General features: G+C 54.9%; 1 protein-coding gene and 1 long non-coding RNA gene across 5 annotated transcripts in view; one reads left to right on the forward strand and one right to left on the reverse strand.

Annotated features, from left to right (window-relative positions):
- SEPTIN9 (septin 9) overlaps nt 1-26,835 on the reverse strand; it is a 177,473-nt gene that overhangs the window by 139,659 nt on the left and 10,979 nt on the right. The window contains exon 2 of one of the 3 annotated variants that reach the window (XM_043905396.1): nt 19,504-19,560. The exons of 1 other annotated variant lie outside the window; for it this stretch is intronic. In XM_043905396.1, the coding sequence (XP_043761331.1) occupies nt 19,504-19,560 (57 nt within the window). Of the gene's footprint in view, nt 1-9,168; nt 10,076-19,503; nt 19,561-26,835 lie in introns of those variants that run through there. One more of the 3 variants, XM_043905398.1, reaches the window with a different exon arrangement.
- LOC122695466 lies at nt 9,950-14,432 on the forward strand. Of its 2 annotated transcripts, none has more exons than XR_006341385.1 (4): nt 9,950-10,088; nt 11,602-11,672; nt 12,800-13,071; nt 13,541-14,432. It is a non-coding gene; the product is annotated as an uncharacterized LOC122695466 (long non-coding RNA). The 2 variants fall into 2 exon arrangements; XR_006341384.1 differs by having other exon boundaries at nt 9,959-10,096.

The raw sequence follows: 26,835 nt of genomic DNA on the forward strand, positions 1-26,835 counted from the left end.
TGGACTCAGACTTCCCTGTCTCTTCCAAAAACACAGTCCAGCCACTGGCCCCTCCACGATGTTCTAACCTCAGGGCCTTTGCATCTGCTATTTCCTTTGCCTCAATGTCCTTCCTCAGGATCCTGGCCTGGTCAGGTCCTTCTGGACATGTACGTTTCAGCTCAGCGCCACCCTCTCAAGGAAGGTGTCCATCAATACACATAAATACACGCATACACACCCGTGCACCTAGTAACAATCACATCACCTGTTCTTTGCTTTTCCATCTCAAGTCAAAAATTGGTGTGTGTTTTGGTGAGCTGCCCGACAGCGATTTCAGATGACCAGTCCCAAAGAAGCAAGGGACTAGCTGTCCCTTGCTCCTTACTTTAAGGCCAAGTGCCTAGGAGATGCCTGAACCTAGCAGGACCTCCGTAAATGTTTGCCGGCTAATTGGGACGACAGCTGTCAGTAGTCACCCTGCAAACAGGAATTTGGAGATGTCATGACCTGAGATGAACTCAAAGGTCATGACCTGAGATGGACAGACAGAGGTCACTGATTGGTCACTCGCGCTGGCAGCAGGGAGAACCGGGACCGTGGGGAGCAACAGGTGCCAGAGTACGGGCGGCTCTTCACACCGGCAGACAGGCCCAGCCCCAGAGCGTTTTCTTTACTGTCTGAGCCACGAGGGAAGCCCTCCAAAAGCATTTTCAAGTTTTCATAGTAAACTTTCAGAGCCGGTGCTTCTTTGCTAATTCCAAGGGGTGTGTTGCTTTGTTTATTCAGCTTGCTCAAGTCAGAGTTTCCTCGTTTGTTAAAAAAAAAGGAAGAAAGAAAAAAAGGAGAGAGTAACAGAAGGTCTAAGGCAGGTCCCAAGCCCAAAGGCAGTGGAGGGGTTCTCCAGGAGCTGAGACCTGCATTGCTAACTGTCCTGAGTTCCAGTGAGGCCACTGGTTAAAGGAAAACTCCCTCGTTTCTCCACTGCGTCCCACCCCAACCCCACGCCCAGCCCAAGGGGAGCGGAATCCACCACTGCAGAATCCATGTGAGACCGGTGGAGGCAGGACTGTGGTCCGCGGGACTCTGGGCAAAGCGCTTTCGGTGGTGGCTTCCATTCGGAGATTCGGGCACAGATGGGAAGGGAGACCACGGGGGTGACCAGCTCTGAGCAGACGGTCATCGCAGACGTGAGGCCAGGATCGCAGAAGCAGAGAAGAACAGGGCTGGAGGAGGCTTCTGAGACTAAGCATGGGGACAGAACATCACAGACACAGCCAGTCCCACATGCAAGCTGGGCGGTGAGGCTACCGAGAACAGAAGACCCGCCTGACAGTGGGCAGAGCCCATGTCCAGCCAGGTTCTGGACCAGAGTGGAGGCTCCCTGGCTGGCCTGAGAAGGGATGGTCAAGGCCAGGTCCAACCCAGAATCTCCCCCACTTCCTGCCACCCAATGCAGTCAACTTGGGTGTGAGAGGGGAAAAAAATGTAGTGAATCAAGAACCCAGGACGTGAACTTGGAGCCTTACCTCACACCACGTACCAAAAAAACTCAAAATGGAGCAAAGGCCTAAATACAAAAGCTATAACTACAAAACTGTCAGAGAGAAACACAGGGAGAAAGCTTTGTGACATTGGGTATGACACCAAAAGCAGGGACATTAAAAGAAAAAAATTAATAAATTGAGTTTCATCAAAATTAAAAATTTGGGGGAACTTCCCTGGTGGGCCAGTGATTAAGAATCCACCTGCCAATGCAGGGGACTCAGGTTCCATCCCTGGTCTGGGAACTAAGATCTCCCATGCCTCGGGACAACTAAGCCGGTGTGGAGAGGCCACCGCAATGAGAAGCCCGCACACCGCAACGGAGAGTAGCCCCCGCCGGCCACAACTAGACAGAGCCTGTGGGCAGCAGTGAAGACCCAGTGCAGCCAAGAACAAACACATAAAATTTAAAACGTTTAAGCACCAGAGGAGACGATCAACAGAATGAAAAGACAATACAGAGAATGGAAAAAAAATATTTACAAATCTTAAGTCTGATGAGGAATTAATATCCAGAATATGTTTTTAAAAAAACACTAGGCCTTTCTTATCAATCCAGTGGTTAAGACTCTGGGCTTACAATGCAGGGGGCTCAGGTTTGATCCCTGGTGGGGAGGAGCGGGGATCCCACATGATACACAGCGAGGCCAGAGGGCGGGGGGCGGGGGTGGAATTCTACAACTCAATCACACACAAAAACAAACAACCCAATTAAAAAGTTGACAAAGGGCCTCAACAGACATTTCTCTGAAGACATACAGATGCCAACAGGTACATGGGAAGGTGCTCAACATCACTAATCATTAGAGAAACACAAATCAAAACTGCAATGCAGTACCCCCTCACTGCTGTTAAAACAAATAACAGAAAATAACATGCGCTGGGGAGGATGTGGAGACACTGGAACCCATGTATGCTGTTGGTGGGAATGTAGAATGGTACAGCTGTGGTAAAAAGCAGTATGGAAGTTCCTCCCAAAATTACACATGGAATTACCATGCGGTGGTTCGTATGGTAAAGAATCCACATGTAATGCAGGAGACCTGGGTTCAATCCCTGGGTTGGGAAGATCCCCTGGAGGAAGGCATGGCAACCCACTCCAGTATCTGCACCTAGAGAATCCCATGGACAGAGGAGCCTTGTGGGCTGCAGTCCACGGGAATGCAAAGACACGACTGAGCGACTAACACTTTCCCTTACTTTCTCCACACGATCCAGTAATTCTCCTTCTGGGTGTGTATCCAGAAAAATCTGAAAGCAAGGACCTGAGCAAATACCTATACACCCAGATTTATGGCAGCACTTTTCATAAGAGCCAAAAGGTGATTCTTGGTAGACCATGGTTAAACAAAATACAGTCTATCCATATAAAGGAATATTATTCTGCCTTAAACAGGAGGGGACTCTGACACCTGCTACAACATACAGGAACTTTGAAATCATAAAATGAAATAAGCCAGTCACAAAAAGACAACTACTGCATGGTTCCATTTATATGAGGAACCTGAAATAGTCAAATTCACGTAGACAGAAAGCAGAAGGGTGCTGGGCAGGGCCAGGGAGGACAGGGGAATGAGGAAGCAGTGTTTAATAGAGCTTCACTTTGAGAAGATAGGGGCTTCCCTGATAGCTCAGTTGGTAAAGAATACACCTGCAATGCAGGAAACCCCAGTTTGATTCGTGGATTGGGAAGATCCTCTGGAAAAGGGATACACTACCCACTCCAGTATTCTTGGGCTTCCCTTTGTGGCTCAGCTGGTAAAGAGTCCACCTGCAATGCGAGACCTGGGTTCCATCCCTGGGTCAGGAAGATCTCCTGGAGAAGGGAATGGTTACCCACTCCAGTATTCTGGCCTGGAGAATTCCATGGACCGTATAGTCCATGGGGTTGCAAAGAGTCGGACACGACTGAGCAACTTTCACTTTCACTTTACTTTGAGATGATGGAAAAAGTTCTGGAGATGGATGGATGGCTGCACAACTACGTGAGAGCACTTAATGCCTCTGGATTATACACCTAAAGATCATTTAAAAGGTACACTTTATATCACGCGATATCTCTTACATGTGGAGTCTTTAAAACGGGGTCGCTAAGTCCTGTCTGACTCTTTGTGACCCCATGGACTGGAGCCCACCTGGCATTTCCCAGGCAAGAACACTGGAGTGGGTTGCCATTTCCTCTTCCAGGGAATCTTCCCGACCCAAGGATCAAACTCACATCTCCTGCATTGGCAGGCAAGATTCTTTGCCACTGAGCCACCAGGGAAGTCCTAAAAAAAAGGGAGCAAATGCCCTTAGGTACAAAACAGAAATAGAATCACAGATATAGAAAACAAACTATGATTATCAGGGAATAAAGGTGGGGGTAGATAAACTAGGAGAATGGGGTTGACATACACACACACATATATAATAGATAATTAATAAGGACCAGGAACTTAGCACCCAGAACTCTACTCAATACTCTGTAATGGGATTTCAGGGGCTAAGGTTCCATACTTCCAATGCAGGGGGCCCAGGTTCAACCCCTGGTCAGGGAGACCAGGTTAGACTGCCCATGATGTTTTAAGATCCCGAATGTCGCAATGAAGATGAAAGATCCCACATGCTGCAACTAAGACTTAGAGAAGTCAAATTAATTAATTAACTAAAATAAAAATTATTTTAAAAACTACTCTGTCATGACCTACTTGGGAAAAGAATCTAAAAGAGAGTAGATTATATGTATAACTGATTCACTTTGCCGTACACCGGAAATGAATACAACATTGTAAACCAACTATAATAAATCTTTTTTAAAAAGGTACATTTTATATTATGTACATTTTACCACAATTTGTTTTAAATGAGTCCAGAGCCCTGGGCACCCGAGATCCTTATACTACAGAAAGACTACAGCGACCACAGAAGTGGTCAGTCCCAATCTCACGCTACATTGTTATTGAAGGCGGTTCTTTATTGTGTAACAATGTGATGGGCATGCCATTCCTTAGTAGGACTTTACACTGAAATAAATGCTCTAATCAAGAAAGGTTTTGGACAGACCTATTTGGGGCGCAAAGAAAAAGCATTACAAAGCACCATGTGAAAGTGACCTCATCCGGCAGGCTGACCCAGGTATCACACTGTCCCAGGTCCACTCTGTCCCCAGAGCCTGCCCCAGGCCTCACCCCACCAGCAGGGGACACGAGGCAGCTCCCAGCAGGAAGGTGCCTGGAAGTGAGGCAGGCAGGCTTCTGGAATTCTCATGGGGCTGGGCTTCCCACACCACACCAGGGGTAGGGGACCCAATGGCAAAGGCTTGCAGCCAGACTCAGGGACTTCGAGGGATCTTAGGATATGGAATTATCCTGTGCATCCAGGACGTATGATGACTGGCGTGGGTTGAATGGTGGCCTCAAAACTCATGTTCACCTGGAATCTGTGGACATGGTCCTATTTGGAGAAAAGGGTCTTGCTGATGTCATTAGGATAATGATCTGGAGTTTTGGTCATGCTGGATTATATGAGTGCTCAGTCCCTCAGTCCTGTCTGACTCTTTGTGACTCCACGGAGTATAGTTCGCTAGGCTCCTCTGCCCACAGGATTTCCCAGCAAGAATACTGGAATGGGTTGCCATTTCCTCCTCCAGGAAGGAAATGGCCTTTTCCCAGAGATCAAACCCACATCTCCTGCATCTCCAGCACTGGCAGGCAGATTCTTTACCACTGAGCCATCTGGGAAGTCCCAATGGATTACTGTAGTAGGCCCTAAATCCAGGAACAAGTGTCCTTATAAGAGAGAAGCAGAGGGAGATCTGAGACACAGAAGGCTGTGTGACAACAGAGGCAAAGACTGGAGTGAGCATCCAGCAGCCAAGGATGCCAAGGAGCACCAGTCACCACCAGAAGCCAGGAGACTCATGGAGAGGATGCTGTCTCAGGGCATCCTGAAGGAACCAACCCTCCAACACATCGACTTCAGACTTCTGGCCTCCAGGGCTGGGAGAGGATCCACTGCCATCACTGCAAGCTCCCCAGGTGGTGGTACTTGGTTACACCAGCCCTAGGAAACCAAGTGGTACTGGATACCCCTACTGGATACTGGAGTGGGTAGCCTTTCCTTTCTCCAAGGCATCTTCCCAACCCAGGGATTGAACACAGGTCTCCCACAAATTGCAGGCACATTCTTTACCAGCTGAGTCACCAGGGAAGCCCAAGAATACTGGAGTGGGTAGCCTATCCCTTCTCTAGCGGATCTTTTCGATCTAGGAATTGAACTAGGGTAATCAAGCTCTGGCAACGTGGGTCCAGGACACTGATGACCACAGCGAGTCAAGGGTATGAAGTGCCCAGGGACCCAGAGACAAGAGGGGCCATCAGAGCAAGGCCCAAAGCATGCTTCCCATGATGGGAGGCTGTCCAGACCCCTGCCCGCCCCACGGCCATGACACAGGACCGCCTGAGCAAGTCAGAGAACCAGCTCACTCCTCCTGGGTGAGCCAGGGACAGTCATCCAGTGACAATGAGACCCGGCCCTCCCCGCCCCCCAGACCAGCCTTCATGACCAAGCAGAGAAACGTCTACATTCTCTGCCGACAGCTCACCACGCAGCCATTCCCAGCCTCCCTGAGGCCCAGCTGAGCTAAGTCACCGCCCCCCCGCCCCACCTCCCCGCCCCAGTGGAAAGTTCCCTTCCTGGAGATTCTCCCTGCTGAAACACAAGGGCTTGGAACAAGATAAAACTGCTTGATTTGTAAAAGCCACAAAGCCAGTCCAGAACAAGGGAAAAAACGCCGACCCTTGGCTGGAAGGAGCGGCCAGTGTCTCAGCGGCCAGTCACTGCTCGGTGACTCATCCCGGCCTGCTGACAAGCCCTCCGGCATCTTCCCAGGGCACGGCTGCAGTCTCGAGGGGGCTGGAGGCGGCGTGGCTGCTGCAGAGGACCCGGGGCCCCCGGGGCCCAAACCCGGGAGGAGTTGGTGCTCCCAGGAGACGGAGCATGGAGACCTGAGGTCTCCTGAGGCAGCCCCTACCTGCCCCAAGCCCCCTCCCCACCAACCCCTCCTGGACAGCTGCTGGGCAGTGGCCAAGAGTCAGCCAGACCCTCCTTAAATGCCAGCCCAGCGGGCCATGAGCAGGAACAGCCGCTTCTGGAAATTGGCGGGTGAGGCGTCTGGCCAAACAGGCCTCTGTCCACAAACGCTGGGCATCGTGACTTGGTGTGCCCGTTGGGGAGGGAGGCAGCTACCTCAACTGCTTAATGGGGTCCCAGAGGGGCTGGGACCGTGAGCGGCAGCCCCGCAGGAGACGGAGACCCCCAGAATCAGCTCAGAGCCCACTGCTGGGGGAGCAAGGCCTCGGGGCCCTGCTGCTCCGTCTCCCCCACTTTACAGGTTACGAAATGGAGCCTAGGGCTGCAGAGCGACTTGCTCGAGGTCCCAGCAGGAACAGGGTAGAGCTAGCTTCCCCGGGGACGGCTGAAGCTCTGAGTTACAATTAAAGACCAAGGTCAAGGTCCAACCAGGCTTGAGGAGCTTGAGGGGACAGCTTGGGGACCTGCCTTTTCTGGAACAAGGTTTCTAACCCAAGGTTTGAAAGAAACAAGTGTCTTTGGATGAAAATGCATCTAAATGAGGATTTCATAGGAATTCCCAACTTTTCCTCAGGCGTAGCCCAGGGGAAGGCCCCCGTTCCACTTCTCATCATGAGGGCGTGGTGCTCAGCGAGGCTTTTATAAAGGCACAGAGCTGACTTTATTCAGTTCCTGAAAAAGCTCCTGGAGTCTGCTCAGCCTGGGAGGTTCCAAGACGTTGCCACCACTTCAGACTCCCCAGAGACCCCTTTCTAGCCCTTGTGCTCTGGCTTACTGGTCGCCTGTCTGTCACCCAGCTGGGCCTTGGCTTGGTGATCCGTGAAAGTGAAGGCTGGGCGGCAGGCCCCGGCCAACCAGGCCAGCAGAGTGCCGATCGTCCCAAGTCCTGCACCCAGCGGCCCCTGCTGAGGCTGAGAGCAGGGAACCCTAGCCCCCGCCCCGTCCACCCCGGCCGGCCCACGCCACCGAGCTCAAACACACGTGAGGTGCGGTTCCGCCAGCCATGCCTTCTGGCGGTCTGCGGGGCCGCCCCGGCCCCCGCGGTCGGTCACGGTGCCCGTCAGTGCCTGCCCGGCGGCACGGGTGCGCACGCACACCCACCGCCCGTCAGCAGCTCCCCTGCCCATGGGCGCCCCATCCGCCCTGACACCAACTGGGATCTGACCAGCCCCTGGAGCAGCAGGCAAGGGGCTGCCTTCAGAGGAGCCATGGAGACGTCTTCCTCCCCTGGGGCTTCTTGGGGAGTCCCCACCTCCCCCCAACACCGCACGCAGTGACAAACAGCAGACCAGTCCAGTGACACCTGTGGAGACACCCAGGGGCCGGCTCGGAGCACCTGAAGCCAGGACGCTGATGCCCAGGATGTCTCAGCCTGCACCGTGTACCCCAGCACCTGGCTCGAGGGGTGCGCCGCAAGCAGAATGCTGGGGAATGAATGGGAATTACTCCTGATGACGTCAGATGCTGGCCCAGGACACATGCCCGGGAGAAGGATCTCAGGAGGGCCACCTGGGAAACAGGGGCTTCTAACTGGGGTGACTGAGGAGGGGCGGCCTCTCTTCTCTCCACTTGTCAGTTCTTGCCCAGTCCTGACGGGGCTGAGCCCACTTGGTGCAGGGCTACCAACGTGACCCCTTAACTCAAAAACACATGCTGTGTGGGGTACGGGGACCACTCCAGGGACCTGGAAGCCCCCTCCAACCCAAGAGCCAGCCGTCTGCCCTCACGCCTTGCCCCCCCCCCCCCGCCCGTGACATTCAGATGTTCTAATCAGTGATTCTACCCCAGAATCTGAGCAAAGCTCACAGAGCCAGTCTTTCTGTTCTGAAACGTCCCATCCAAACAGGGATGCTCACTGCTACCCTCCCTGTTCATTGTGCCCAGGTGAGGACAGGACCCAGATGATGCCAACCTCCACAAGTGGGGGTCACCTCGGTCAACTTCCCCAAGCTTCCGGCAGAGTAGGAGGAGTTCTGTCCGCTGTGTGTGTGCATACACACACACACACGCACACGCACATACACACACACGCATCTGCACATCTTGTCTGGGCACTGGGAGCTCCCAGCCCTGTAATCAACTCCCAGGAAGGCACCAAAATGCTATTTCAGGGAGGAGACCAAGGCGGCCTTGAAGACGGACTTTGGCGAGCAGCGGACAAACAAACCACATGGTGGACAAACCAACCACAAGCGGCGCCCCGGTGCCGCCGGACCGGACCCCAGGGCCAGAATTGGGTCCCCCCCACCCGACCCTTTCCCGGACTTCGGCGCCCACAGTCTCAGCATTCACAGCCATCTTCAGATGCAAAAGTGGCACGTTGGGAAATGAAAGAGAAATAGTGAGGGAAGGGAGAGCAGAGTTTAAATAAAAGCCAGACTTAGCGAAGCTTCGCTTTTGGAACATTATGGAACATTATGTCCCAGGATCTCAGAACAGAAGAGAGGAAAAGAAATATGCCCGGAAAAATGAGCCGAAGTGACCCCTGGTGCTTATGTCCCGAAGCATAAAGAAAGTTTCGAGTTAAGGGGAAGGGGCAGCGCGGGGCGGGGAGGAGGGCCCCTTGCCTACCTGTGATCCGGTCTCTCTCCATCATTACGGATATATTTAGCAGCAGGCGGGAGTCCCAGCGTCCCCCTTTCCAGAGACGTCCTCCCCTTTCTCACCCCGTCGCCCTCCCTCTTTCTACCTCCTCCTCCTCCTCCTCCAAAAACACTCTTTGTCTGGTCTAATTTCTTCAATCTGTTGCAATCACGAATGCATCCAAATTACCACATTTCCATGTGCTGATCATATGTTTGTGCTCCAAACTGAAGTAGCATTGTCTCTTGGAACCGGGAGGGGAAAGGGAGCGAAGGAGAGAAATAAAAAGAAGAGGCGGGAGTGCGGGCCGGACGTGGGCCTTGAAAGGCTCCCGCGGTCCCCGGGGTCCTCCGGGCCGAGGACCGGCCGGCGGGGGCTTTGTGCGGTGGCTCCCGAGGTGCGGCGGCGAGTGGCTTCCGGCGCCTTCTCTCCACCCCCTCCAGCCCCTCCGCCCGGGGCTTCTCGTCTGGCTGCTCCTTTTTAATATCCACTTGGAGAAGCTTAACTTAGCCTCTTGGAAACCAGCTCACAGAGTCAAATTCCTGGCGACTCACAGAGTCTTTCATTCCGCCCCCCGGCCCGCGATGCTGCGATTTCCTCTGGTTTGAGACTTTGCAAAGCCTGGTTCCTGCCTGCCTGCCCGCCTGGGCTCCCCTCCACCTCCGCCGGCCCTGAGCCCCCACCCCGGCCTGGCCGGAAGGAGGGGTGGTCGCACCCCAGGCCCGCTGCCACAGGGAAGGTTCAGGAACACCTGCCGGGGATGAGCCGGAGAAGTGCCCCCCTGCAGACGCCCGGGTGTCCCGTCAGCCTGCTGGGACAGAGGAGGGGACAGAGGAGCTGGCCGTCCCGCCCCGGCCGAGAGGGGAGCGCGGGAAGGAGACTTCCTGGAAGATTCCTACCCCTCGCTTGTGAGTCAGTGAGTCTCCAGCCGTCCCCTGGGAGGGCGCGCAGTTCCTCACCACATATTCCCCAGACTCAGCGCCTCTCTGGGAGGAGGGGACAGGGGCCTGGCCTGGCTGGGGGCTCAGCTGTTGCTCGGGTCTCGGGGGGGCTGCTCACCTGGCAACTCAGGGGCGGTGGGGAAGGGCAGCACAAGGTCAGAGTGAGGGCTGGGGGTCGGGGGTTGGGGGGCGCTGGGGCTGGGGGCATCTCCTCTGCTCTTGAAGTTTCATTCACTTCAAGGGTTCAAACTGGCAGCCCTCCACCCAAGGAACACAGAAACAGGCTGTGTTTGCCTGCCTGACCCTGCCTAAAGAAATTGTTGTATCCGTGCCAATGTTGAACACTTGGGCAATTTCACTGAGAACTGCAGATTTTCCTCTTCTCTTGGAAAAGGGAGGGCATACAGTCACACCAAATGAGCCCTCCGATCTGGTCTCATGGGGCGGGATTGAAGAGTGCTTCCCTCTTTAGATGAAACTGCCTGTTTTTGGTTTGCTGTGGTCCCCACAGCAAAATGATGCACTCAGTCTGATTATTTGCCGGCCCCTCCCCTAATGTGGCCTCTCAGCTTGAGGTCTCTGCCCCATGGCCACACGAGCGATGTGTCACCAGAAAAGGGCCACACACCATTCTCTGTCGGATAGCTCCCTCTGCCCAGGGCAGGATTCCAAATGCAGTTTCCAAGGTATCAAGGGAAGGAGAAGAGGACGACAGAGGATGAGACAAGTTTGATGGCATCACCAACTCAATGGACATGAATTTGCGCAAACTCAGGGAGACAGTGAAGGACAGAGGAGCCTGGCGTGCTGCAGTCCATGGCTTTGCAAAGAGTCTAACAGCAAGAACAACAAAGTTGCAAGGGCATTTTCTTGGGCGTGGGAGTGGAGGCCAGCACCTTCTAGGAGACACCAAATCGCAACTCCCAGCAGAGTCTGGAGGACAGCTCCAAAGGCAGCCACCTGCACAGTGAGGAGAGGTGTTTCGGGCATCTCGGGGGCACCGTGTAGGCTGAATAATGCCCCCCCAGCAAGATCTCATAACCTAATCCCCTGAACCTGTACATGGGAACTTGTTAACAGAAAGAGTCATTGCAGGTGCAATTAAGTGAAGGACCTTGAGATGGGAGACTATTCTGAACCACTGGTGGGAAGGGGGGTACTAAATGCCATCATGTGTGTTCAAGAAGGGGGCAGAGGGGGATCTCTCACACACCCACACACACAGAAGGGGATGCTCAGACAGAGCAGACAGAGATGCGAAGATGCTGGCCTTGAAAACCAGAGGGAGGCAACCACAAGCCAAGAAAGGCCGGCAGCCCCAGCAGCTGAAAGAGACAAAAATAGCTTCTCCCCTGGAGTCTTTGGAGGGACCTGGGCCTTGCTAAGACCTGGGTTTCAGGCTTCCGGCCTCCAGAACTGTGAGAGAAGACATTTCTGCTGGTTTCAGCCCCCCAAGTTACTGGTAATTTGTTATTTCCAGCAGCCACAGGAGACTCAAACAGGTACCACAGACGGAAAAAAGAGCCAGGGCTCCCTGCGCAATGCTTTCTGGTGAGTATATTTCACTCTAACTCATTAGAATAAACCAACCACCAACTCAGTTAGAACAATGGGAATCATGGAGAGTTTTTTGATGTGCTTACTTCACCTCTTTACCGATTTTGAAAAAAACTATTTTTGATTTTTTCTGATTATACATGTACTATATGCTCACTACACTTAGGAACTACAGAAAACAGATTTAAAAAGAAACCTCCCAAAAAAAAGAAACCCCTTTAATGCCACAGGGGGCTGTGTGACTCCAATCCCCACTGCAGCGAGCAGGGTCAGGAAGCCCCCACGAGGCGGCAAACCAGTCCTTGGAGTCTCCTCTGTCCTTCACTATCTCCCCGGGTTTGCCAGCTGGCAGGGGTGGTGGGCGGATGGCTGGGCCAGGACGAGGAGCGCAGTCATGGCCTCGGGTAACCTGGCCACTTCCTGCAGGCGCCAGTTGCACACGCCGTGGATTTTGCTGCTGCGGTCGGTGCAGCTGCTGAACACAGCTTTTGACCCTCAGTTCCACCCTTCCCCCGGCATAGTCTGGCTCAACGTCCAGTCCCGAGTCATGCCTAAAACGCCAAGCATGCTGGCCCAAGCGGGGGGATAATTTGAAACTGAAAACCTGGCAACACCGATTGGCTCCGACAGGGCTGTGTTAGTTACGAGCCGAGCCGTGCAGAGGCCCAGCGCAGAGGCAGGGTGAGGCCAGGCGGGGGAGAAGGGGCAGCCGACCCCCACCGTTTACTGAGTCCTGGCCTCGTCCCCAGCATCGGCCACTCAGGGGGCGACTGGCCAGGTCAGGGCTCCCCAAGTGACTCCTCCCTCCAGCAGAACACGGAGGGAGCTCTGTGGTTATGAAAACCTTTGTCCTGAGATTCACCAAGCACATGAGCGCAGCAAACCAGCGAGCAGTCCCAGTGAGGGGGTCAGCGTTTGAAACCAGCACTTCTCCAAGTCGACCGACGCCTGCTGTCCCAGGGAGGGCCTCCCCCGACCAGGCCACAGCTTTGGGGACCTCCCCTTATGCCAGTCAAAGAGTCCCAGCTCCCAGCCGCCTGAGCCCGCCCACATCCTGGGGTTGCCCAGCAGCCCCTTCCAGACAGTTCTTAAGGCAGTATCTCTACCCTTGACCTCTGCAGACCTGCCCATGTGACCTGCATACTCCCTGCCACCTTCTTTTTGACGTCACCATCATCAGAGAGGGGCCCAGGGCAGGTAAGGAGGAAGAGTGAGGACTGCTTTATCTGTGAGGACAGTGCTAAGTCCCCTTCCAAGAAGCCCCTGCACCCAGCTGGAGGGGACACAGGAGTAAGAGGCGATGCCAGCAAGCCCTGAACTTCCAACACAGTCCAGGAGGCCTGGGCTGACCCAGCCGTGAAAAGGGGGCAGGCGCTTCAGGTAACTCTGACAGGTGAGCAGCAGAGGCCTTGGGAAGGGGGTCCACAAGAGGGACACAGCCTTGTTCCTGGGGCCCCTTCTGGGGAGGGGCCTGTGAAGAGGTGGGAGGAGAGGAATCTAGCTGAAAGGACACTCTCTGAGACTCTGGGCTCAGATTTCCTGCCACCTCTCACCTCCCCCACCCCTCAAGCAGGTACCTTCTTTGAGAATCCTCCATAATTACCTCCAACCTATGAGAGACAGGGCTTCCCTGCTGGCTCAGTGGCAAAGAATCGGCCTGCCAGGGCAAGAGACACGGGTTCTATCCCTGGGTCGGGAAATGCCCTAGAGAAGGAAATGGCAATCCACTCCAGTATTCTTGCCTGGGAGATCCACGGACAGAGGAGCCTGGTGGGCTGAGCAACTAAACAACAACAACGTGGGGGATACCAACCCCTCACTTTAAAAACAGACTTCTCCCTTCATTTCCTGCTCATCCTCAGACTCAACCACTGGAGTGCGCTTTCCTGAGTTAAAAATAAAGAAGCTCCATCCCTCCGACCCCCTCCCACTGACCGTCCTGCAGTCACGGCTACCGTACCTGCCAGCAGAGCGGGCAGCCGGCCGAGACCCTCCAGGGCCGGCCCCAGTCTGGCCGCCTGCAGCCTCCCAGAGCAAGACGAATTCCGGGCCTGGGGCCGGCCGCATTCCTCTCCGGAATCTTCTCTCCACTTTTTATGGTGCCTCAAGTTTCGGCAGTTCCTAAATAAATACGATCCAGCTACTCTCTGCCCTGGGGACTGCTGCAGGGTTTACTGGTGCGAACAGCCTGGGCCGGCCTGTTGCTTTGGGAGTTCTTCCAGGTCAGCGTGGAAGGAGATCTAGACAAGGGAGAGAGACGGCCCGGACGGGGCCAAATTCCACCAACGGCCCTCACGCTCAGTCATCCGTCCCCGTCCTGCTGGAGCCGGGAGCTGGCGCTGTACTCCTAAAGGCCCCCAGCTCCCTGTGCAGAGCAAGGGGGGATCCAAGAGTGTGGGGACTAGAGTCCTTGGGACAGTCTGTCCCAAGGCCCCTGCATTTAAACTCTCCAGAACACACCAAAACTCCCCCAAAGGCCTGGGGTCTCTCACTTCCTGCTGGAAATCCCAACATTCTGCCTGCTCAGTGGCACCCAATAAAGGCTCACAGGAGGAACAAGGGATCTGAGGATCTAGTGTGGAGATTAACCCAGACCAGCCCTTCCCCAGAGAACTTCTGTGCTGATGGAGATGCCACAGTCTCTGTCGTGTTCAATATGGCAGCCACGTGTGGCTGACGAGGGCCTACAGCGTGGCCCATGTTACTGAGGAACTGAGCTTTTAATCTGTGCTAAATAAATGCTTTAAACGTAAATAGCTACTGTGCCTACTGGCCACCCTGTTGGGCTGGGTCTGCCCCTCCTCCGCCGCCTCTCTGGAGACCTGGCATTTTCCATAAGCCTCTCCCCCATAAAGCAAACAAAGAGAAAAGCTACTTCTCAGCCAAGGTAAAAGAAGACTGATGTTTCTATTTTAAATCTGTTTTTTCGGCCAATCACGCTCCCCCGCCCCCTCACCCAGCTTCTCCTATCAAGTTCAGTTCAGCAATATTGACCACTGACTGCCAAGCGCCATAAGAGCACCCAGCCCTGCAGGATGGGAGGACAGAGCAACGCCCGCTGCCCACCTGCTAACGGGATTGACAGGCTGGGTCAAATTACCAAATTCCCCTGGAAAGAGAATAGCTTCCAGAGCTGTGACCCCTTGGAGCAGCGAGGAGAGAGGCTGGACAGAGGGGAGGCCGGCAGGGCTGGGAGGCATTAGGCTGGGTTTACCAGGTGGTGCTAGTGGTAAAGAACCTCCCTGCCAATGCTGGAGATGTGAGAGACGCGGGTTCGATCCCTGGGTAGGAAAGATCCCCTGGAGGAGGGCATGGCAACGCACTCCAGTATTCTTGCCTGAAGAATCCTGTGGACAGGGGAACCTGGCGGGCCACAGTCCATGGGGTCACAAAGAGTCAAATACGACTGAAGCAGCCCAGCACACATGTACCTTTATTCTGTGGGGAGGAGGGAAGCGAGGGTTCTCTCAGTCAGAGGACCAGGCCCAGATCTGCTTTAACAAATCCCGTGCGTGGAGCCCACTGCCCAAGCACAGGCACACAGGTGGGACTTAGTAAAGCCCCCCCGGACGCTGACTAGACAGGGAGGAGCCTCTGGTGGGGAGAAAGGGTAGGGATGGGGGAGACACGGAGAGAATCACGGGAGGCCCATCCCAGGGCCACAGTGGGTGAGCCGACAAGCTCTTGGCAGCCTGTTGATCTAGGGGTGCTGGGGGCATGGAGGTCAAGGACGACACCGAGATGTTCGCTCGAGTGCCTAGGTGGATGGCGAGGCTGAGACATGAGAAATGAAGGAGAGGGTGTCAGCGAATGGGGCAGGGGATAGCAGCTGGGGATCTCTGTGGGGGCCCAGGCGTCAGGTGAAAAGTGGCCAAGACTCGGGTCAGGTCTCTTCGTGGACCAGCCCCACCCCCCACAAAGGACACTCCCCCCTCCCTTGGTGACAGGGAGCGGGGGGTCTTCTGTGCTGCCCTGGAGAAAGAGTGGGCAACAAGCCGTACAGCCCCACCCCCCTGCGGCGCTTACTGTCCATGGGTGGCGGGGGGGATGACAGGCAGTCAGCGCAGCTGAGTGACAGGACACTGGGGCGGGCCCTTCCCCGCAGTAATGGGTGTGTGAGCTGGGGCGGGGAGGGGGCCGCAGGGACACCAGCCAGGGGTTCACGTTGGGCACCCCCTGTTCGGACAGAGACACAGCCCAGACAGTGGCATTTTAGAGATTGCCTTGCGTGGATGGGTGTAGACGACTCTCGATCTTGGAGGGAAGGGGCGCTAGCTTCCTGCAGCTGCTTTAACGAATCACCACAAACCGGGTTGCTTAAAAATAACAGAAATTAAGTCTCTCACAGTTCTAGAGACAGAAGGCCAAACTTAAGGTGTCAGCAGGGCCGTGGTCCCTCCAGAGGCTCTGGGAAAAAATTCTTCCCTCTTCCGTCTTCCCGTGGCCCCAGGCATCCCGTGGCGTGTGACTGCAAAGCTCCCATCTCTGCCTCCATCTTCACGTGGCCTCCTTCCTGTGTGTGCCTCTCTTCTTATAAGGAGCCCAGTCGTTGGATTTAGGGCCACCCTACTCCTCTATGACCTCAACTCTAAGCCCTGGACCTCTAAAAGCCCTATGTCCAAGTCAAGTCGCTTTCTGAGGTTCTGAGTGACTATGAATCGGGGGTGGTCGGCACTGTTGAACCCACGACAGAAGGGACGAGGGTGGGTCTGGGGATGAGGCCACCACCCCTGGCAGCATTTGAAGGAGGAAAAGCAGGACCCGGCCACACACCGGATGTCAGGGTGGAAGGAGAAGGCCCCAGGGATCCCAGCCCGGGGATAGACCAGCGTGGGCTGGGCAGCGGAGGTGAGGAAGCAGAGAGAGGGGAAATGCCGTGGGTGCCGTGGGAACCGGGGCGAAGTTCAGCAGGTCTGGGAGGCGGTCGCTCAGGGTGGCTACTCAGGGCACAGAAAGGGAGAGCAGAGTGGAAGCCACTTGGAAGGGCCCAGGGCAAGCGTCCCCAGAGCCCAGGCGATTTGCCCGGGGGAACACACACATGCGTGGGACCCAGGAGAATGTGTCCAGCAGTGTCTGCGACAGAAGAAACCTTCCATGGACCCCTAGTATCTGGCCAAGGGGTAGAAAACTCTGCCTCCCCACACGGGGGCACCCTACCCACCCGCGGTCAAATGAATAAACAAGAGCTACACTGGTAGCTCAGCTGGTGAAGAACCCACCTGTAATGCAGGAGACCCTGGTTTGATTCCTGGGTCGGGAAGATCCCCTGGAGAAGGGATACGCTACCCACTCCGGTATTCTTGGGCTTCCACAGTGGCTCAAACAGTAAAGAATCTGCCCGCAATGCAGCAGACCTGGGTTCGATCTCTGGGTTGGGATGATTCCCTGAAGCGGGGCATGGCAACCCACTCCAGTGTTCTCGCCTGGAGAATCGCCATGGACAGAGGAGCCTGGTGGGCTCCAGTCCATGGGGTCACAAAGAGTCGGACACCACTGAGTGACTAAGCATAGCACAGCACAAGAGTTACACAGAGCTATATGGTAAGTGGGCAAATCTCAAGGTCCTCCCATCTCATGAAAAAGCAAAAGGCAGCAGCCCCCTTGTGCATGTGATTCGACGCTGCCAGTGTCAGGAGCAGACGGTGTGTTGGCTACAGACACACAGCAGACGGTGCAGACACACCCGGCAGCGAGCCGTCCTGAATTCAGATGGGCGCTCACCTCAGCGGGGACGAGGGCCAGGTCAGATGGGCGCTCACCTCAGCGGGGACGAGGGTCACCCAAGCGCTGGGGCTGCACCTGGAACACGTTATTTTCTACGCGGGATGCTGGGCATACAGGTGTCATTATATTCTTCACATTTTAAAAAATGTATTTATCACATATTTATTTATTTGGCTGTGCCAGGTCTGTGTCTCTGGCACATACTATGGCATGTGGGATCCAGTTCCCTGACCAGGGATCGAACCCAGGCCCCCCGAGTTGGGAGTATGGAGTCTTAAACGCTGGACCACGAGGGAAGTCCCCTTCACATTTTTTAATATGTCCAACAATTCTGTTTTTTTTTTTTTTTACAAAAAGGACATAAAGTGAGTAAGCTGATGGGCTGTGGGGCTCGTGCCATAAACAGCCATTCCTACCTGTCTCGTGAACCTGAAATAAAGGAAGGGGCATCACAAAGAGGACCCTTGGCCTTCTGGGGAGGACACGGTGTGTGGGGTCCAGACACAGGGGATCAGGCGGGGGGGGGGGGGACAGAAGAGAGGAGGGGGTGGCAGGCTCCAAACGGGGGTCCTTGTGAGGTCAGAGGGTCCGGGAGAGAACCCTGCCCGGACCCAGGTCTTAGCCACAGGAAGGCCGGGACTGGAGCCGAGAGCCGGTAAGATGAGGGAAGGGTGTCTGGGCCGGAGCCCGCAGAGGCCCCCAGAGACAGGATTCCGTGTGTCAGCAGGCGGCTCCATGTGAAACCCAGATCACGGCTTGCAGCTTCGGGCTTGGGCAAATTATGCCTTAGGCTTCCAAGTGGAGCTGCGGTCACGGCTGCCAAGTGCTGATGGCACAGAACTGTCCGCCTTGGGCACAGGGAAGTAAGGGCCAGAAGCAGACTGCGTCCACGCAGCCCAGGGAGCCGGCCTCCCAAGACCTCACTCCCGGAGCACAGGGGCCTCCCCCAGCACTGAGACGGAGGGAGATGGAGAGGCAGACAGCAGCAGAGGCGAAGAGCTCCGAGAAAGGCTCCCAGGAACAGAGTGGCAGCTGGGCAGCCCAGTGGTTAGCGGCCCATGTCTGCAGTGGGGCGGAGCTTCCCCTTAACCACGGACGTGATTCATTCCCCGACCAGAGGCCTCCGGCCTGCGTCACCCTTCCTGTCCCTCCCACACCCTCGTGTGGACGTCCAGCCTGCACGTCCCTCGGCACCTCAAGCCCCATCCCTGACCCCACCCCCTGCAAAGATCCACCCTCGACCACGGCTCAAGCCTAGGGGTGCCCAGCCCACTGACAGGCATCACCTCCAGAGGACAGACCTGCGGAGAGGTTGGGCTAGCCCCTGAAGTGGGCCCAGGAACATCTGAGTTCAGAATTCTGGGGTCCCAGAGAGCCGGCCTGGTCTGGAACTGTCTAATTTCACAGCCACCAGCCACATGAAGATACGAAGTGGGAATTAATACAAAATAAAATTAGTTAAATTCTATGCAGATGAAAGAAATAAAACAGACAACGTACAGTTCAGGTGCTCCACAGTCACATGTGGCCAGTGGCCACGGTCCTGGATGATGCAGATATAGAATATTTCCACCGACACAGAAAGTTCTGTGATCAAGAAGGTGGGGCGTGGGCTCCAGGGGGCGTGGGCTTTGGTGGGACAACCCCTCCTTCTAAAACAACTGCTATGTCACCATGATGTCCTTCTGCCCATCCAACCTGGGGTCTGGCACCCAGCAGGTCCCCAGCACACCCCTGTCATCTCCGAGGGGGGTAAGTCCCTTCATCCCTGGGCCCCAATGTCCTCTGACAAGAGGCCATGGATGGAGCCCAGCCCCTGGGCCTGGCCACTGGATGTGACAACAAAGATGCAAGATCAGCTCCTGTAATGATCACGCAGGGCTCAGGTCTGGGAGGCCAGAGACGACCAGAGGGGAAAAGTCACACAGACCCAGCGGGGGTACCAAGGTTGAGAGGTGGAGCCCCATATCCCCTACACCCCCTCCATCCCCACCCCTTGGCCCAGGCCAGGTCATGGTTGGCAGAGTCTCTTCAGAGCCCATGAGCAGTAACTCCTGCCCCCAGACGAACCAAGCGGGCCAAGGCTGAACTAGCCACTTACCCGGGCCAGTTGGGTCACCAAGCTTCCGGAGACGGCCGCTGGAGGTCCGTGTGACTCCTAAAGACAGGGGCAGAGGGCAAAGGTCACCCAAGGCCACCAGAGGAAGGTTAACAGTGGGCGTATCCTCACCTCAGCTCCTGTCAGGGGTTTCAGAACTAGAAACCCACCCCTTGTGGGGCCAGAGGCCCTAATCCTCCAAGGTAACACCTGGCCCCAGCAGCCACCTGCAGGAACATCCACCACCATCTGGATGTGAACCAGGCACTGGGTCAAACCCTTTATACACCTTTTCCCACCCGACCCTTATTACTCCATTTTGCAGATGAGCTAACCAAGTCTCAGTGGGGTTGCATCACTTGTTGGAAGCCACACAGCTATGAAGAGTTGAGCCCAGAACAAAGTGAAGTCCATCAAACTCCAAAACCTGGGCTGGGCTCCAGGGTGCCGGCCGCCAGGACCGTCTGCAGGATGGACGGGTGCTGGCACGGGTCAGCAGGCTCCCTGTCTACCTGCAACTAACCCTATCTCCCTGACAACCCGCGTCTACCCTGTGGGGAACTGGGGTTTCCCTGTCCTGGGTCTGTAACAGGGGTTAAGCTGGGCTGGACCGCGGACAGTGGGGGACAAGCTGTTCTCCTCCCTCCCCGCCCCCCAGGAGGGAGCCAGAACAGAGCTCCGGATGAACTCGGCCTCCTGCCTCCCTGCACACACCCCTCGGCCCAGCGCTTGATCCCTGGGGAGGCTCAGGGCAGGCAAGTCCCAACTCGAACAGATTTGCTGAGGTGCTAAGCCGACCAAACTCGAGAGGTTTCTAAGAGGGAGAGGCAGGTGGCTGTCCTATTGCTGCCAAGGTCATGGTGCTCTGAGGTCTGCTGTCTGGGCGACCAGGGCAAGCTGCAGAAGGCAGTGGGGACACTCATGCGGGCCCAGCAGAAGCCTTCCCCGCGGACAACAACACACGCTGGAGAAGAACCTGCAGCCCAGGATGGGCCCCGGCTGGACCCAGACACCTGTCTGCAGCCTCCGCCGTCTGACACGCACCCAGATTGCTAAAGCCAGACATGCCAGCTCCTCCCCTGCAGTCTGCCAGAGAGACTCATTCATTCATTCATCATTTATTCCACAAGCCCACTCCTAAACTATGACCGACCAGGAGTGAATGCAGTCTGCTTTGTTTTGAAAGTTTCCAGAGTCCTGACCAGGGCAGCCTGCAGGCCTGGTCTTCCTGTCCAGCCCCCGGGATGCAGACAGTCCTCACGTCTGCAGGATGACTCAACAGCTGACAAGATGGGAAGAGGGCTGTCCTTCAGGGCCTGGTGTTGGCAAATACCTGCCACTAAGCCCTGGCCTCCTTCCAGGCTGGGGAAGACCCCAAGACGGCCCCAGGTTGAGCTGAACTCACCTACCATATAAATGGGCGTCCCTGGTGGCTCAGATGGTAAAGAATCTGCCTGTAATGCGGGAGACTTGGGTTCAATCCCTGGGTTGGGAAGATCCCCTGGAGAAGGGAATGGCAACCCACTCCAGTATTCTTGTTTGAAGAACCCCATGGACGGTGGAGCCTGGCAGGCTACAGTCCATGAGGTCGCAAAGAGTCAGACACGACTGAGCGACTCACATACACACACACCATGTAAACAACACTGCAAGAGATGCACGTGACATGCGGTTCCCAAGGGTGGTGAGCACTGGGAGCTGGGGTGACTGGTAAGGCTTTGAGGAGGTGAGGACTGGAGGGTCCTTGAAGGAGGACCAGGTGGACACTGGGCTCCCACAGCCACTTCCCACGCCAAGGCTCCATGACAATCATGGGCTTTAGGTCCATTCTCCTACTCACTCAATGTGACAGGCCCACGAGGCAGGTGCCACCACCCCGATTTCACAGATGAGGGAAGTGAGGGTCAGAAGCCCTGAAGCTGTCAAAACTCCCACAAAGCCCCTGGCCCCACCCCAGCCATAACAGAGACCACGATGGTTGATTGTGTGTGTCATTTTTAACCGGATCACAGGGTGCCCAGATATTTGGCTAAACACTATTTCTGGCCTTGTCTGTGAGGGTGTTTCTGGACGAGATGAACATGTGACTGGTGGTCTAGGAGAAGCAGATCATCTCCCCAATGCGGGTGGGCATCCTCCAGTCCCACGAGGGCCTGAACAGAACAAAAGGCAAAGGAAAGGAGAATTCTCTCTCTGCCCGACCGCCTGAGCTGCAGCCCCCGGTCTCCTCCTGCCCCAGGACTAAGCATCGCCTCCCCTGGGTTCTCAGTCCTCAGACTTGGACTGAATCCACCAGCGGCTTCCCTGGTGTCCAACTTGCAGATGGCAAGTGGTAACTGCATGAGCCAATTCCTCATCACTCCCTCCCTCTCTCCTACTAGACCCGTTGTTCTGAGGAACTCTGACTATCGCTGGCCTCACACAGCAGAGACGGGAGCATCCTTCCCTGGGCGCCCACATGACACTGATGAAACGTGATAAAGGCGAATCATCCTGCTGAGTGATAAAGGCGAATGGTGATTCCAGGCTGGCCCCACCAGCCAGGCTGGATGGACCACAGCCTCCTTTGGGGACATGAGGGGTCGGCATCCGGCTCCCAGAATGCATGGTCCCTTAAAACCAGGAGAGGGCAAACCTGGAGTGGCTCTGATTCAAGGGCCGGGGGGAGAGGGAGGTGGAGGCAGGCGCTGCCCCCAAGGCTGCTGAGAGGACAGAAGAGTGAGCGTGGGTACCCCTGGTGCCAGCTCCAGCCTCATCTCCGTGATGGCTGTGACCTCCTTCCACACCCTAACAGGGAGCCGCACTACATTCAATGACACATGAGAATTCTTAACATCTGTCCCACTTCCCCCCCTTCAACACACACACACACACAATGAGCTGCTTAGAGGTCAGTTGTCGGGGCTGAAAGTGGCACCAGTGAGCGACAGCTGAGCCCACGAACCCAGTGAATCCTCGATATGGAAACGGCATGGTGAGGAATGGAGAAAGACCAGACCCCACATTCCTGTGGATTGAGTCACTTCCGGTTGCACCTCCCCCCAGGCCAGCTGGACGCCCACCCTCCTGGACAAAGATTAAAAAAAGAGAGACAGAGAAAAGGGTCCATTCAGGTTAAACCCCAACCCCAGGCATCTCACCCCCAAGAATCAAACCCACGGTGGGGATGGAGCCATGTTAATAAGGAAGACAGCCCGTGTCTCAGATTTCTTGGGTGGAGTTATGGTTTTATTTACACTGTTTATTTTTCAGATTTCCCGAAATGTACGGCTGGTGCCAGGCAGCCCCTGGCACAGAGAAGATGCCAGGCCTGCTCCCTTAAAAAAGAAGGGGAGGCAGCCACCCGAGGTTCCCGAGCCCAGGGCCGCCTCAACCAGAGCCCTGGAAGAAACCCCAAAGTTACAGCAGCTGAAATTCAGTTCCTCGGACCTAACTCCTCAGGTCTGTGTCTGAGACCGGCGAACAGGTAGCCAGAAAAGCCTCCAAGACATAGAGTGGCTCTCTCCAGGGAAGAACACAGTTGTTTTATGCGATTTTAAAATAAAACATACTCAGAAAGAGCAGAGATGATTTGAAGTTCAGCTCTCTGGCGTCATCCCAAACCAAATTATTTGAGTTCTCAGAGGCCAGGGCAGCAGGAAAGCCTGCAGTCAGATGAACAGGGCTTGAATCCAGACCTCACCAGGCACTCACTGCAGGCCCCAGAAATGACCTCCCCTTTCCAAGCCTCAGCTTTCCCATCTGCAGAATGGGGACAGAGATGGGGATTACTCACAGGTGACTAAGATTAAATGAGGTCACACATTGCAGGCACTTAGCACAGTGCCTGGCACAAATAAACACTCAATAGATATCATTTTTAGGATATCAATGATATACTAATATAAATTATTATTATAATAATTATTGGGACCCCTCTGGTGGTCCAGTGGTTAAGAATCCACCTCCCAATACAAGGGACACAAGTTTGATCCCTGGTCAAGGAGCTAGATCCCATATGCCTCAACAAAGACCGAAAATCTCGAGTGCTGCAACTAAGACACAAAGCAGCCAAATAAATATATTTTAAAAAAGAAAAGAGGCTTGGCTGTAGCCCTGATTATATAATATGACTAGAGAAGGAAATGGCAACCCACTCCAGTATTCTTGCCTGGAGAATCCCATGCACAGAGCAGCCTGAAGGGCTACAGTCCATGGGGTCGCAAAGAGTCGGACACAACTTAGAGACTACACCACCGTATTATATGACAGCCACATACATACACCAGCCTGGACCCAGGGATTTACAGTTGTACATTAACAACCGTTGGCTGCCCTGTGCTTATGCATTTAAACAAAATGTAAGTTATAACCATGGAGAAGGGAACGGCTACCCACTCCAGCATTCTGGCCTGGAGAATTCCACGGACTGTATGGTCCATGGGGTCGCAAAGAGTTGAATATGACTGAGTGACTTTCACTTTCAAGTAATTACCAAGGCACCTTGCATGTTGCAGCCGGGGTGCTGCTACCCCAAGAAAGGCTACCAGGAGTCCTATCTGACTCCCTGCCAGCTAAGGGAAGTTGACAGCCCTCCCGGCCTCCAGGATGGACTGCTCGTTAGGGGAAGCCAGGACAGGGTCTGTGATCTAGAGAAAACAGGATTTGGGGGCTGTGAATCCCAGTGCACTCCCATACTTGCCCCTCCACCCCCAGAAACTCCCCATCTGGCATCTGTGCTCACCTAGGCAGGGCCAAGGCTATTTCCCAAGGGTTCACGAACTACAGGCCGGTGACAAACACTAGTCAGGTTTCACATACGGAGGCCATAAGATTAAAATACACTTCTGGGACTTCCCTGGTGGTCTACTGGTTAAGAATCCACACTTCCATTGCAGGGAGCATGGGTCCAATCGCTGGCAGGGGAACTAAGATCCCACATGCCACACAGCACGGCCAAAAAATAAATCAATTAAAAAGAAAGAAACACTTCTGATCAGATGAGGCAAAAGACAGGAGGAAGCAGTGAGTGGGGATGGGACTCACTGCTGCTCTGTGTCCCAGAGAGAATGACAATGCAGCGTTTCAATCAGGAAAGACGGTGGCCAGACACGGAGATGGGGCTCCTTGGTCCTCGAGAGAAAGGGGGTGGTCCAGCCCTGCGCCCTCCCTGACTCTTCACCATAGATCGGCCAGGTGTCCCTCAACCAGGCAGACCAGTGCTGGCCCCCCAGTCTAGGGACCTGCATGCCTATCTCATGGGTGTTCCCTGTGCATATAATTTGGGAAGTCTGGATAAGAGAGCGAAGGACACGGTTACTGTGAAGACCTCTTATTTTTTTCCTTTCAGCCAAATTTTATAATACAATCTGGAAAAACACAAGATTAAATGGGCACTGAGAATCTAAGTAGACTCTGAAGCTAGTGTATTACTGTTTAGTTGCTGAGTCGTGTCTGACTCTTTCGTGACCCCACCAGGCTCTTCTGTCCATGGAATTTTCCAGGCAAGAATACTGGAGTGGAGGCTGCCATTTCCTTCTCCAGGGGATCTTGCTGACCCAGGGATTGAACCCGTGTTTTCTGCATTGGCAGACAGGTTCTTTACCACTGAGTCATCAGGGAAGCCCAGTATGTTATTATTATGTCGGTGACAGGGGACTTCATGCACCATCATCTTCTCCTATTGGGGTCGCAGAGCCACTGTCCCACCTATGATCAGGGTGGCCGTCCTCAACCCCTCTGGGGTCTCACACACCCCAGACATCTTAACCCAAGGAGGGGGCAGAGCAGGAATCAGGCTGTCCCCAGGGGCGGGTGATGTGGCCACACACACACACGCACACACATCGTTTGCTCTAGTGACAACAATGCATGGGACTGGGCAGCCCTTCCCAGCTGGAACGTCACTTTCTCAAAAGGGAGCTTTGCGGGAAGGGGCACGGTGCAAACTCAAGCACAAACACCCGAGATTATCTGCAGAAAGGAATCAATACTCAGTTTTTTCTTAAGAATCACGCGAGTCCCTCCGGAAAGGACAAAGTCATTCGGACCTTGGCCAGGAGCCTCCTGCCGCTCCGGCTGCCCCCAGCACCACAGTCTTCCCCTTCTCCCGAGGTTCGTGTGCTCACAGAGACTGTGAAGAGCTGTTTGGATCAAAGCCAAGGGCCTCAGCTGGCAGTGAAGAGTCCCATTCCAGGCTTATCTTCAGAGGAACCTGAGATAAGGAGATAAGCCTCCTTCCTCTTGTCCCTCCTCTGCCCTTGGCCTTTGCTGCCCACTGAGGTGTGCACCCAACAGGTGAGCAGGACAGCCTTCCTCCTCCCTCCAGGCTGGCAGCCGGGGCTGTGGATTAAAGCGAACCTCAAGGATTCATCCACAAGGTGAGGAATCCTTCTGCCTTGGTGACCTGCTCCAGCATAAGACTAAATACTGCAGAAAGTTCCGTTTTCAGCAAAGCTTGGGATCTCAAAGCCACAGGTTCTAGTCCCTTCTCTGACTTCCGCCCTGACCTGCCATTCCCCTTGTCAAGTGGAGGGGGTGCTCCTGGCCCACAGCCCACCCAGCTGCAAAGCCCCAGCCCAAAGGGGGCCTAGCCCCTGATGCTAATGACTAGGGTGGGGCCAGGCAGAGCCACACCCAGGCGAGATTAAGAGAAGCCAGGGTGCAAATCCACCTCCAGCTCTCACTGCATCTTCCAGCAAGTTTTTAGTCTTTCTAAGCCTCAGCTTCTGCACCTACGAAATGTAGACTCATGAAAATATTAGTGAGCATCTCCTCTGCACCAGGCGCTGTGTAAGGAGATGGGGACACAGTGGTGACCAACAGTGAGCTGGCCACTCTCTTGGTGGAGCTCCCAGCCCAGCGGGGAGGCAACACCGATACCACAGGCAGAGGAAGTGCCCGCAGCTCCGGCACGTGGAGGACCCTGCCTCATCACCGCTAGAGGCCAAGTGCATCGCGTGACATCACTGCTAACCAAGAACGCACGGGGCCCTTCCCCTGAGGGTTCGCCAGCCCTGGGCGTCTGCACTCTGGGTCCCATTCACATAAAAGACCCTGCCATCCAAAATACACGATACTTGGGAATTCCTTGGTGGTCCAGTAGTTAGGACTCCATGCTTTCGCTGCCAAGGATACGGGTTCAATCCCTGGTCGGGAACTAAAATCACGCAAGCTGAGCAGCATGGCCAAAACAAAACAAATAACAAAAAACACAACAGCTAAGTCTGAATTTCAGCTTCACAACAGATAATTTAAAGCAGAAATGTACCCCCCCATCCCTCTCCCTTCCCAGGCTCCCTTTGGTGGCAGAGGAGTTGACCTCTGCAGGCTGAGGTCTCCGGGTCCCCAGGTCCA

The sequence above is a fragment of the Cervus elaphus genome, chromosome 5 (assembly GCF_910594005.1).
Source record: "Cervus elaphus chromosome 5, mCerEla1.1, whole genome shotgun sequence".
Taxonomy (NCBI): domain Eukaryota; kingdom Metazoa; phylum Chordata; class Mammalia; order Artiodactyla; family Cervidae; genus Cervus; species Cervus elaphus.